At 41.7% G+C, this 14656-nt stretch overlaps 1 protein-coding gene across 1 annotated transcript in view; it reads right to left on the bottom strand.

Annotated features, from left to right (window-relative positions):
* Positions 1-2141: 2141 nt before the first annotated feature.
* The window catches only part of rem1 (RAS (RAD and GEM)-like GTP-binding 1), a 13545-nt gene continuing 1030 nt past the window's right edge, over positions 2142-14656 (bottom strand). The window contains exons 2-5 of the mRNA XM_072666225.1: positions 13122-13471; positions 7373-7455; positions 4734-4941; positions 2142-3363 (exon numbers count right to left, since the gene is read on the bottom strand). Coding sequence (XP_072522326.1) covers positions 3086-3363; positions 4734-4941; positions 7373-7455; positions 13122-13452 — 900 coding nt within the window. The 5' untranslated portion in view covers positions 13453-13471 and the 3' untranslated portion in view covers positions 2142-3085. The remainder of the gene's footprint in view (positions 3364-4733; positions 4942-7372; positions 7456-13121; positions 13472-14656) is intronic.

The raw sequence follows: 14656 nt of genomic DNA, 5'->3' as shown, positions 1-14656 counted from the left end.
AGGCTTTGAGGACGTTGTCTGATGAGGATAATGATGATATTGGAAACTCTGGAGTAACAAAGCGTAATCTGATTAACTGCCCTGAATGGAACCAGAACTTGTCAGCACACAAAGAAAGACCTTCACATCCACAATGGGCTTTCAGTGTGGGCCTTTTGGAACGCTGGCGTTTCATTGATACCCTGGTGCGCTGTTGGAGAGCACAAAGCCACTGGCCTGTGTCTGAGGAAAACAATGGAAGGTCATCCAACCCTGCATGCACTGGAAGCTACGGGGATATGCGAGTTCCTCGTTATCACAGAAATGAGCAGAATGATCTACCAGCCGTACAGTTCGGGTATTTGACTTAAAGAACAATGTAGAACAATCTGCTAAATTAGTTCATTATTCTGAACTCAGACTAAAGCATGCTGTACAACTGATTACAGGAAGTGGTCTAAAGTTTCCATACATCTCATGGCATTGTTGGGCTTTTAATGAACAGTTTCTTTTCTGGGGCAGGATGAGTTACAACATACATCCTTAAATATCAGTTCACCCACTTCATTCAGGTTTAGCTGTAACCTTTAATGCTCTGTGACTTTTAGTGCACCCTAAAGATTACTAATCTGTAGCTACACGTAAACTGGCTGAGTTGTTCCTAAGGCCCGAGGAGTTTAAGAGGTTGACAACCTTCAAGGTCGACTAAAGTGTGAAGCTGAACTACATGGACGTAGAAAAGGCATGGAGGGGAAGGTTTATGGTCAGATGAGACAAAGATTGACACATAATTACGACAATAATCAAAGGAATGTCTGGAGAAATAAAGGTGAGACATTTAACAGTTAAGCAAAGTGTTGGTAGCATCATGCTCTGGGGCTGTTTTGCTAAACCGCTGAACATGAATTTGGACATGGATGTTCAGGAAAATGGTCCCACACACCACAAGGAGAGCTAACATCACTGTTTTGGAATTGCATCCCAAAGTTCTGACCGCAACCCTTTCAACATATGGACTGTGGCAGGAAACCAACCAATATATGTAACTCTACTCATTCTGCCCAGACGAGTGGTCAAACACCCAACCAGAATTCTGCAAGAAGCCAAACCTGTCTTGCTCAGGGTGTAAATTACTAAGGGACATTTTACCAAATATCAGGTGTGCTGATAACGGATGTATGTAAACTTGCAACCACAACTATACAGAATATGTCCAAATGTTTGTGGACACCCCTTCTAATTCAGCATTAAGCCACTTTAAGCTGCACCCATTGCTGTCACAGATGTGCAAATGCACACACACACAGCTTGTCTAGTCCATGTAGAGAAGAACTGCCAATAGAATAGGACTCTCTGGAGCAGATAAACATCATGACCCTATTGGCTCCATGCTGCCTAATAATGCCAGGCGTGGGCTAGAGGGGTATAAAGCCCCCCAGCATTGAGCTGTGGAGCAGTGGAAGAACTGTGTTCTCTGGAATGATGGTGGAGGAGCTCCATACTTTTGAATGGGATGAGTTGGGGTGGTGATCTTCATACAACATTGTGACCTCACTAACGCTCTTGTCACAGTCAATCAGACCCTCCAGAATCTGGTAGAAAGTCTTCTTCTCTGGACAGTAGAGATAGTTACTCCAACAAAAGCAGGATCAGCTCTTTTAATACCCAAAAGAAACATTGAATGAGCAGGTGTCCCAATACTTTTGTCTGTAAAGTGTAAATGTAAGTGAAAATGCATATAACATAATTACATAGAAAAAGCAGGAAAGGTCAGACTGAAAAAGTAGCTGAGTAGGAGTAGAACAATGTGTGGCATTTGGCTCATGCCTGAGCAGCTTCATCACTGGGGATGTTCTTACCTCCATGAAATTCATTCCAAGAAAATGTGGAATAAATATGTGGCCTTAACTCTGGAGTACAGTTTCTAAGCTGAAGACAGTTTCATATCAGCGTGTTTGCAAAAATCCAAAGCTGTATAATTTAATTCTTTAGTAAAAGGTATTTATAGGTATATTATATTATTATAATCTGACTAACTGTGCTGAATAGGTATGGTCATGGGCAATTAACTTCCATTCAGTGCTTTATAATAATGCATAATCCTTCAAATGTTCCAAAGTGCATTTTGTCAGATGTTTATTGTATTAAACAAATTCTGAACATACAGTAGTTCTGTATATTTACAAATCAATACTTCTTTGTACAAAATGTTTCGTATCTCTAGTTTAAAACAAGTAGATACAAAACAAGTAAGAAAAAAATCAGCCCACAAAGTATTGTTCTTATATCCAGTACAAACAGCACTCTGCCACTCCTTAACCTCTCGCTCTCTCACCATAGAACTATCTGAACTGGGCAGGACTGTCTGACAGGATGCAGAGTTGCATAGTGTCTTAAAATAAAATTCACATCCATCAAGTCCAAAAGGCATGCCGGCAGAAGATATTTGCATGCTCTTCGTATATGATGCTCACCGTGTTCACCCTTTATACCTTCTCAATTAAGTCTATTAGGCGGCTTTACTTTTAGCTTGCCAGCTTAAAAGGTACAGTGCCGTTTGGGATTCAAACCGGTCAGTTCAGTGAAACAACGTACATAGTGCAAAAATTTCAATCTAAGACAGTGGTCTCTCCTGTGGTACCTCTTTGGACAGTGCTTTCCCTCGTAGCAAATTACATCAGTGTATACAGAGTTATGTCTTTTTTTTTTTTTTTTTTAGAAAACGAAAAGAAAAACTGACACAGGATCATTTTTAGTGTTAGATCACCTAACCTAGGTGTCAACCCAGCATGATAAGGCAGATGCTGATAGAAGTCCAAAAAAACACATCCCACTCAATCAGTGATATATGAAGTAAAAAAGCTTTGGTTTAAGAAATATCCCCAAATTCAGTTCAGCTGAAAGACGTCTCGACAAAGCCGAGTAGGAACAGGGTGCATAGTCCAATCCTCCACTGAGTGTTCAACACTAATAAAGTGTTCAAATAAATAACACAAATAACACCAAAACCCCACATGTCCATAACTGATGGTTTTCTTGGGGAACAGAACTGAACCTTTCAGGAATGAAGAGAAGAAGAAGGAATGGAGGGATCTGGAGGGTGAGCTCACAGCACGGTGAGGTCATGGCAGGATTTAGAGCGTACTTTGAGGGCCATCTTCTTGTTGTTCTTGGCCACTAGCCTGTCGAGGAAGCGGCGGGCCTTCTTGGTGATGCTCTCCTTGCGCTTGTAAATGGAGCGGCGGCGCTCGTTGGTCTCTTTGCTGTCCCGCCGCAGACGGATCTGCCTCACGATGCCCTCGAACAGCTCATGAACGTTGTGGTGCAGCGAGGCCGACGTCTCGATGAACTTGCAGTCGAAGACCACCGCGCAGGCTCGGCCCTCTGGCAAACGAAACAAGACATGTTTGTCTTAGAAAGCTAAATAATATCTTCTTCTTCTATTATAGGAACTGCAAGATGCTGTGGCATGAGGCCAGAGAGAACCAGGGACACTAAAGTACCAAATCTGCTGAAAGGAAGACAGCAGTGTTTGTAAAGATACAACAGAATTTATTTACTGAGCATTTAAAAAAGTGTCTGACTTTGGTTCTCAGTTCTCCAGCCTGTTATTTTGCCTCAGAATGAAACATGCTGTTTAAGATAAGCTTATAAACTGAATTTGATGAGCTCTACTCTGATTGGCTGGTTTATGGCACTGCCACGACACAAAGATGCCACATAGCTTTGTATAGTATAACCTAGCATAGCACAGTTTTGTTTTTAGCACTGTCATTATTATGTAGATGGTAAAGCTGGCTGCTAGGGTTAGTTTTTAGACTAACATGAAATGACTAGTTTCCTCATTCCCTTCCTCTGCATAACGACCTTTCCCAGATCAGGCAACAGTCACAAGACGGCTCATTTTCCGATATCTAGCAGAGTCAGGAGGTGACGTGCTCTTCTCAGTTAATCTATTACTGAAAACTCAATAGAAGAAGAAAAAAAAAAAACACCATATTTGGAAGTGGGCTTTGCTTTTTACGGTGTTATCAGGGCTTACGTGGCTAGTGGGAATAATGTAGTGTAATAAGAGACTGTGATGTAACAGTTTGGGGTTTGGGAATCGTCCCGTTGTCCAGCCCCGTTTCAGTTCTGCCGGATTAGTTTTTTTTTTTTTAATGAAGAGGCAACCTGGTATGTTAGTTCCGTGTACCGACCTGCTCATTCCTCAACTATGCCATGATAAATACAGTTTCCTTTCTAGTGCACCTTTAAACTTAATCTTTACTTGTATCATACTGTTACCATATTACCCTTATAATAGAAGCCAGGAGGCAACTGGCAATAATCATTTGAATGACACTGTGGTACATGGTCATGTAGCGCAGCGTGAGATTATTTTTTGTTATTTATTTATTTTAATAATAATTAAATCTAATTAATAATTATTATTATTTAACAATGTGAATTTTAGGATGAGGCCGACAGGAGAGAACTTCTTACTGAAGCTGTTCCTATTAATCAACTGCATTCACTTTTCCTAGCGTATGTGGTATCCATGTGTGATCAGCAGAGATCTGTAAACTCCTCCTACATCACTACACAGGTAATGTTTTATCTCTGAAAATCCCTTCTTTCGGACCCATCTCTAAAAGACTGAATAACACGCATTTACAGTTTAACTAATTCATTTATGACAGTGTTTAAGTTAAATGGTAAAAACCCTGGATTAAAATGCTGATTCTCTCCTAAAACATCACACTGTCTCTTACCTTCCACGGCCACCTCTCGACAGCGCACCAGGTCACTCTTGTTGCCCACAAGGATGATAGGAATGTTCTCGGCCTGGCGGATGCGACGCAGTTGGATGCGCAGCTCTGACGCGCTCTCAAAGCTGCTGCGGTCAGTGATGGAGTAAACAATGACATAAGCGTTGCCCACCTGCATGCAGTAATCCTGCACCCACTTCTCATCCTCCTCCTGTGAATCACAGACAGAAAATCAGAGCTACTCACAGTCCTTTAGAACACCTCATCAAACCTTCAAATGTGGCAGAAGATAAGTGAACAGCACCGTGTGATTCACTGATTCAGCTACATGATTCCCAAAGAACCGGCATAAACATTGGCCTATCAGAACGGTACAGAACGGTACAGGTGGGACAAACTAAAAGGATATTGTGACGATACTTGAGCCAGCGATGTGATTCTGATGTGACTAGAGCTGAGCAACAGAGTGATGTTTTTGAATATCAGTTAATGATCATTAAATCCAATCCAATAGAAAACCAATAGTCCATAATATCACATTATAATAAGAATATAAATATCATACATGTAATAATGTGATAAAAACAAAGGCATTATGTGTGATGCTGATGCTGGTGATTCATGTATGAAAACACAAATCTGACTGAATCAGAATCAGCTGAAACTAAACACTAAGGTAAACAGATTGGATCAGATGATGAAAGATGATGAAATTATTGGAGAATATTCAATAATATTCATGTGTACTGTGCGGTCACATGGGTGGCAATACAATCAATCATTCATTCAATTATTCACATTTCATAACTAAGCAATAATACACCAGAGGGAGTGCTACAGCTGGTGTACTGCAGTCGTAGGCCAGAGGCTGCAAGATCAGTACAGCAGTGCCAATACCTCACGTTTTAGCACGAGTGTATTATCTGGATTACACTACGGTTCTGTTATTGGTGGTTATTGTTAGATTTTAAGAAAAACAATGTATTTGTTCAACAACATTCCAGCAGGTAAAATAGTCACATTCTATCAGTCACACCCTACTAACAACACCTTCAGTCAGAACAGTCGAGGAACAGTTCATCATATCATAATCATCAGGGTTACAACGTCAGGCGATGTTACAGGTTATATTAATCCCATGGCTACACACACTATCAAAGCTATAAGATAAAATAAATAAATCGTACTTTTATGTGAAGCTGATCTTTTTTTCCGAAATCGGCCGTTCTGTATTCAGTCATGTGTTCTACCTGAAATAGTGCAGCGGTTCATGCTTGCTCTGATTGGCTGATCTAACTCAGTGCCTTAAACTACACAATGTACCCTACCTACCCTACCTAGAAACACTTCTGGTGAGTATTGCTCTGCTTTAGTGTATTCGTGTGCAGTTTGGGCTGCTGTGTGAATAACAGCGTGAAGTCTCCAGCGTTATTGGAAGTCTCAGGCTGGTGATTAATATCTACAGCTTCAGAAGACTGGCAGACAGTAGATTTTATGAACTCGTTATAATTTGTGATGTCAGTCGTTTACTTGTTTAATTCTAAAGCTGCTGGTTTGTTATGGTTGGTGTTTTCGTCTTGTAAGGCTGGTGTCGTTGCTAGATGACAGATGTGTGTATGTGGTGGAGTAAAGACCCTCGGTCAGAGAGCCTTTATAGTGCAATTTTGACAATCCTAGAACATCTTTCAGCCAATCAAATTGCGTGGTTAAAATGAACTTTTTGTGATAATTATTATTATTATTATTTTTTTTTTTTCACCCAAACCTGGATGTGATTAAATACATGTCGAAGTACGATGCTGTATATTACTGATACAGCATCGCTAGGCATAATAAAAGGAATAATAAAAAGTCATTGATGAGCCTTGTTCCTTATCTTGCATTTCATGCAAAGACATTGTATCTCCAACTTTACAGGAGAAAAGCCTTCTTAACTAAAAAAATTACAAATATTTTATTCCAAGTCACTTTGGAGCATTTCTATTGGGCCATTTATCATGAAATTCACATTATATCAAAATGGCAAAAACAACAAAAAATTGAGATACAAGGTTTTGGATGACAGTGGTGATGTAATCTTTTGGCAGTGTTAGATAAAGTTCTTTACATATCTACAAAAGGAGCATCTCTACGTCAGGTTGTGTGGCGTTTTTATCCCAACTCTACAGAACAGACTTATCCTTATCCTTGTAAACAACCACTGGGCCAAACCCAGCTGTCTTGTAGCCCTCAGTGGGAGCTCTCATAGAGCACTGTGATCAATAGCGCTGTAATTAGGTCCCAAAGCCATCAGTGTCCTCTGTTGTGTGGAGGTGCTCGGCAGGGGCCCAAAGCGTTCTGTCGGCTCTCTGCTGGACTTCAGCCCACTCCACTTCAGCTACTGTCAATGGAGTTTGGCCAGTGGCGCTTAGTGGCCATGTTTTTCCACAACATTCACTGTGGGAAGGGCACTGTGGCCTTTAGGTGAGTGTGTTGTCTGTTGTCAGCTGTAAGCTCGCGCCTCAGACACGTAGGAATGTGCGTGTGAGGCTCAAATGTTTTTGGACGTTTAGAAAGTAGGCTATGATCTACGGATGCTGCCGATGCTGCTACGTGTTGGTGAAGTGAGTGTTTATTGAGAGGCTGGGGTTTAGTTTTCATACTTGCTTCTCTGTTTCCCATGTATCCATTACAACAAGGGTGGTCTCTTCTCCGTCCACTGTCAGTGTTCTTTCGTAAGTGTCTTCTAAAGCAGAACAGAAAACAGAAGGTTCAGGATCTCTACAGAGGGTCTAACATCTCCAACCATTAACAGCACAAACTAAATATCAATCATTTCTACATGGTACGGTAATCAAACCCTGCCTTTTTTAGTTATTCTTGGGTTTGTTGTTATTATATACTGATTATGCACCTTAATGGTTTGTTAACCATCATTTCTGTCAGATCAGGTTACAGGACACTTTGTGTTTTTTAAATTTGAGTTTGAGTTAATAACTTTTTTTGATCAGACATTTAGGAATCATCTGCAGCATTCTTTACTAATTATTTGAAAGCTATGCAAGGGATACTGAATTAATTTCAAACTTTTATCTGAAAGCAATGTGGAGCCGGATTAATAAAAGCTTTTTTTACAAAACACTTGCAGAGAATCTTAAAACTTTTATCAGAATGTTCTTTTTTAATTTCGTTTTTATTTTCTTTTTTCGTTTATTGATATTTTTTGTTTGTTTGTTTTACTTATGTACCCACTAACAGTACTGTAAAAACGATCTGTACTGGGGCTGCACACTATATCGCATCAGCATCTGCCCAAAATATTTTTTTTACCTCAATTTTAGATACACTACACTGCATATAAATTATAAATATCGTGACGCTTTTGATCATTGACTGATAAATTCCTGTATTTTGTAATAATGAAATATATTGCAGTGTCATCCAAATAATTAATATATTAGTCAATCGCTAACATAATCATCAGCAGAAGTAAAAACACAAAAAAATTAGAAAAGATTTAAGAACAAACCATAAAAACCCCAATTTGCCAAAGCTATGGTTCATCTGTTCGCAGATGACGCTGTTGATAAGGCACCGAGCAGAAAGGCCCCCTTTAATGCTAGTGTTGCTGTGCTTATCCCTGATCTCCTTGAGTGGTGCTATGTTATTTTTTCACGTTCATGGCCATGAAGAATGAGTGTGGAGTGGTGGAAAAAGCATTGAGCCGTGTCTAGTTTAGGCTGATCTTGTGGCCAGTCTGACAGGAAGATGGAAACACAGTCTGCTTTAGGGTGAAACAGACCTTGTCCCATTTTTCCACTTTAAATCCACTCTGTCACTTCCCGAGCCCTCCACATGCTCGCACCATGTAGAGCCGAGGCTGGATGTTCCTCTTCCGCTTAAGCTTCAACGTGTGAATTTAAACACGGATTTAGGAGAAGCTTTCATCAGTTCCTGGGTTTCGTGACTCAGTGTCAGTTATCTGAATGTGCTGTATCTAATTAAACTAAAAATAGTACAGTTATATTTAAAGTGCGTCATAATCATGGAGAAAAATGAGCCTCGTCAGCCGAGCGAGGATGCAAATCTCACCATCCATTTATCCGGTGCCGATTGCACTCCTGATAGCATCTCATTTCTTTGGTGATACCAGACTGGAGAAGAGCTGCTTTGAACAGCTTGGTAAAAGTAGATGAAACTAATGGATTGTGCTTGAAAGGAACTGAAGATGGAGACTGCTTGGACGGATTAGAGAGGCATGATGCAAGGAAGGAGAAGTAACAGTAATGTTGTTCGTGCCTCTAGGGAATAAGGATACAGAATGCCGGGTCACCAAACACACACACACACACACACACACACACAGAGAAAGGCATCTGCTACTTACGTTAACACATCTCTAGAAGTCTGGTACAGTCCTTCTAAACTGCCAGATAATTAGGTCTGCACTCTTAAAATGATCATGAACGTGCTACACAAGGTTCTGTGCGTGATGCCACAGAAAAACACTTTCTGTAAAGCAGCTGTGAGTGTGAAGAACCTTTAAAGTGTTAAAGAACTTTAACACTCACATATTTAGACCTTCTGCACATATACGTCTTCTTTTATAAAAATGGTTCTTTTATAGAACCAAAAACTGTTCCTGTTCTTCGATGGCATTACTCCTAGAACCCGCTGTAGCACCTTTATTTTTAAGAGTGTATTTTATTAAAAGTGGAAAATCCTTATTAAAATACTTATTTGGTAGAAAAACTCTTCATTTTCTATTTCTTTGCCCAGCTCTGGTGTTTGTGTTTATACGAAGAGTATAAGAAGAGTAATGACGTGCCACTGGGTTCAGTTCAGAGTTTCAGTGGCTTTAATTTGATGCTTGTGTCTCTACACTGGGTTAACTCTATAAGAATCACATCCCATTTTGTGCTTTTTGTACATAATATCCTTTTCAGGGGGTCATAAGTATGTGGACATTGAGTGCTCGGATGTTTCCTGGCCAGCTGTTTGTTGTTTAATCATTAGTTCGTGCTTACTAAAAGTCTGCAGCAGGTTCTAGATAGAGCACTGGCGTTCTCTGCTGTTGTCTCTCTACTAGACACGTCTAATCTTTGGCTGTTTTCACACCTGCACTTTTTAGTCTGGTTAAATCTGACTCTGGTTCGTTTTCACCTTTGGTGCGATTCATTTGGGCCGGTGTGAACATTCAGACCAAAACAACGGCACAGAGACCCCTGAGAGGAGGTGGCCTCTGTTCCCGACTGGATGTTGGAGCGGTCAGCTATCAGGTGTACTCCACAGGTCTGAGGCTAAACGGCTCCCGTAACCTGGCCTACTGCCCAGATAATCACTACAGCTATAAACAGATGGATCTCTGCTGCTCCATGGTAAACTTCCTGTATTTACTTTCTAGCGCCGCCCCAGACATGTCGGACCAATCAACAGAGAGAAAGTTCTCATGTGGTTTGTTGGGATGCATTTTGGTGATCTTAGATTTTTCCCTGTGTGAAACCAAACTGAACCATGGGGAAACTCTCGGAGTTTAGAAACTCCTAACTGATTCAGACCAGAGAAAATCAGCTGCTTGCTGTTAAGAGGTACAAACACACAGGTTAGCTCAGCAATAGTAAACATGGAGGACCACCCTAAGCCATGGTGGAATGACCGTATGACTTCCAATGGGACCACTCCATGTGAATGAGTCAGAAATACAGGAGCATGGAATGGAATAGTACTACTCCATTTGATTTTCAATGGCGTGACTGTTGATGCTGACAGCAGGGTCTATTCTGAAGTGAAGATCTTAACAGCTCAGATCCATCACTATGTCTGAGAATTCAGTGAAAGACACTACAATGACCCAAAAAGTGAAATATTCCAGTTAATCATCTGACCTGAACCCCACTGAGCATGTTTCACTTACTGAAGATAAGGATGAAGCTTTGAAGGAGAAAATGAAATATAGGTTCACCAGTGAAGGAGAACACTTTGTCTATAGGTTGGAGATTCCTGACAGTAATTACTAGCAAAGGATTTAAAAACACAACAATTTTCCCAGTAACTTCTAACTAAAACGAGGCACAGTGTATAACACAAAAAGGACTGTACATCCAGTATGGATCTCTAACACAATCATACACTATATGTCCTAATGTTAATGGCCATCCCTTCTAATGAATGCATTCTGCTACTTTAAGGTTGACCCAAATAACACTCTTGTTGCAAAATGCGATCTATCAAATCCTCACAGCAATGCTGGTAGTAAAATCTAGTAGAAAGTGTTCTTCTCTGGACAGTAGAGACAGTCACTCCAAAAAGCAGGATCAGCTCTTTTAATACCCTTGATTTCAGAAGAAATGATGAATAAGCAGGTGTCCCAATACTTTTGTCCATATAGTTCTTTACAGAACAAAAAGGGGTTATTCTATGGAATTGCTCAAACTATTTGTATTACCTAAACATCAATGAAGAATTAATTTGTGGAAGCTCAGGTCAAGTCAAAATGTTGAGGACAGATGCCATCAATAAATTATCCATAGGTCAGTGCTCTTATATCTGTGACCTACATCTGTGACCATGTAAGAGAATCGTGTAAGGGGACCTTCGACTGCTCCATGCAGTAAATTCACAGGATCTACATTTGTCTGGAGTGTCTGTGTTGCTTGGAAACTCACAGTGTTTGTACTGCAGGTAGGTCCAACAGAGCTCAAAAAAGACCGACAGCCCCGAAATCAGTGGATCTGTCCAGGCTGATTCGGGACGTTCTCTAAAAGTGGACCATCTCTCGTTGGTCTATTGGGGGGGGGGTTATTCCTGAGCCATGCCGCTTTGCCATCAGCAGCCGGAGTCTGATAGAGCACAATTGGCCGTGCTCTCTCTGGGCTGCATGGCAAAAAGAGTGGACAAGTTATGGGTGACACAACACCCAGGCTATTGCTTTAGGTTCAGTCGGCTTCTGTCCTGTCATAAGCTACAGCCAAACCTGGCAGTCTACCAATGAGGACATGACTCCACATTAAGGTCTGGGAACATGAATTGGAACAAACGTCAGCGTCCACTGCACAGACACACTGAAGTAATCAGCGACAGCGTTTCAGCCGCCTCAGGCCGTATAGATAAGCGTACTGTATATGTGAGTGATTGTGGTATTAAATCAATGCTCCCTACAATGAATGCTTTCAGATCAATCACTACATGTGATACATTGGGAGGTCAATCCATCAATCAGTGTTCGTCAGAGATCAGCCAAGGTTATTATAGTGATTATAGTGATTATAAAACTTGATAATTCCTTTGCATTTTCTAAGGCTTTACTTCTACTCTAGTAAATATGTGAGGAAACAAATCTACAATATATGGACAAAAGTATTGGGACACATGCTCATTACTTCTGAAATCAAGAGTATTAAAAGAGCTGATCCTGCTTTTGATGGAGGAACTGTCTCTACTGTCCAGAGAAGAAGACTTTCTACTAGATTTTACTTCCAGCATTGCTGTGAAGATTTGATTGATTGCATTTAGTGACAAGAGCGTTAGTGAATCAGGATGTTGGAAGATCAGCTACACAACTCATCCCAAAGTACTGGATGGAGCTCCACCACCATCATTCCAGAGAACACAGTTCTTCCACTGCTCCACAGCTCAATGCTGGGGGGCTTTATACCCCTCTAGCCCACGCCTGGCATTAGGCAGCATGGAGCCATTAGGGTCATGATGTTGATCTGCTCCAGAGAGTCCTATTCTGAGAGAAGTATGACCTTCTCTGCACATCAGACACATCAAACCTCCAAAACAGCGAGAAGGAAGTTAAGTCTTCTTAACTTTCAATGGAAGTCAATGTAAAAGGATCATTTTGTTAACGGGTCATTTTGAGCATGTCTAAAGGTCCATTTATTCTGATACTATATAAAGAACAACTGCCAGGTTCACATTATGGAGGAAAGTGGAACACTTTAAAAGATTTTTGCGGGACAGCAACAATGTGCTACAAAGGGTTCTTTAAGTGATGCCATAGAAGAGCCACTTTGGGTCCCATAAAGAAGCATGTTTGTAATGGGGAAAAGAATGTAGATGCAAAGAACCTTTTAAAAGCTTAGAGAACTTTCACTGGATGTAAAGGTAACAGTTTAAAGGTTCTACTTCTTTATGGAACCTAAAGTGGATCTTCTCTGGCATCATCATTAGTAAAGAACCACCTGTAGCACACTGATCAACTGGATATGGTGAAGGATGCATTAGACCACAATAACTAACATGAATGTCATGGATGGACCTTCGAGCTGCTACATCCGCACTTTTACTCTATTTTAATTTACTAATTTTTTCTATTTTACCTGGATAAAGATCAGACTGCAGTGCAGATGCAGATGTATGTATTACAGTGTGTACAGTACTCAGCAGTAAACAGTCAGGCTCTCCCACCTCCGATGTGATGGTGTGCATCTTTCTCTTGTATCCCGGCGAATATACTGGCAAGGCTGGACTTCCCCACGCCGTGGTCCCCTAACAGAACTACCCGGTAGAGGCAGTCCGCCCCGGAGCTGTCCGACTCCTCCGAGTCTGAGGACCAGCTGGCCCGCGGCTGGACGCTCTTGTCCCCGGCTTGGTAGGAGACGGACTGGCCGAGCGGAGGGTGGCGGGACTCGGGCGGCAGCTGTCTGTCTCTCGGGCCCGGCTTGTGTGAAGAGGGGATCGGCGTGCTCGCTCTTCTCCGCAGCGCTTCCTTGCCCTCTCTCTCCGTGTTCAGCGTCATCTCACGGCCGGGGGCATGCCTTCACACAGGGAGCAGAACCCCCAGAGCAGCCCGTCAGATTAGCAGACCGGCACACACCACAAACACACAAACACCACAAACACACAAACACCACAAACACACAAACCCCACAAACACCCAAACACCACAAACACACAAACCCCACAAACACACAAACCCCACAAACACCCAAACACCACAAACACCCAAACACCACAAACACACAAACCCCACAAACACCATAAACATACAAACCCCACAAACACCACAAACCCCACAAACACACAAACCCCACAAACACCGAAACACCACAAACACTGAAACACCACAAACACACAAACACCACAAACCCCACAAACACACAAACCCCACAAACACCGAAACACCACAAACACCGAAACACCACAAACACACAAACACCACAAACCCCACAAACACACAAACACCACAAACACCGAAACACCACAAACACACAAACCCCACAAACACCATAAACATACAAACCCCACAAACACCATAAACATACAAACCCCACAAACACCGAAACCCCACAAACACCCAAACCCCACAAACACCCAAACACCACAAACACACAAACCCCACAAACACCATAAACATACAAACCCCACAAACACCACAAACACACAAACACCACAAACCCCACAAACACACAAACCCCACAAACACCGAAACACCACAAACACTGAAACACCACAAACACACAAACACCACAAACCCCACAAACACACAAACCCCACAAACACCGAAACACCACAAACACTGAAACACCACAAACACACAAACCCCACAAACACACAAACCCCACAAACACCCAAACCCCACAAACACACAAACCCCACAAACACCGAAACACCACAAACACTGAAACACCACAAACACACAAACCCCACAAACACACAAACCCCACAAACACACAAACCCCACAAACACCACAAACCCCACAAACACCGAAACACCACAAACACCGAAACACCACAAACACACAAACACCACAAACACACAAACACCACAAACCCCACAAACACACAAACCCCACAAACACCGAAACACCACAAACACTGAAACACCACAAACACACAAACCCCACAAACACACAAACCCCACAAACACCCAAACCCCACAAACACACAAACCCCACAAACACCGAAACACCACAAACACCGAAACACCACAAACACACAAA

This window comes from Salminus brasiliensis, chromosome 21 (genome assembly GCF_030463535.1).
Source record: "Salminus brasiliensis chromosome 21, fSalBra1.hap2, whole genome shotgun sequence".
Classification (NCBI taxonomy): Eukaryota; Metazoa; Chordata; class Actinopteri; order Characiformes; family Bryconidae; genus Salminus; species Salminus brasiliensis.
This window is presented reverse-complemented; position numbering and strand designations above follow the sequence as displayed.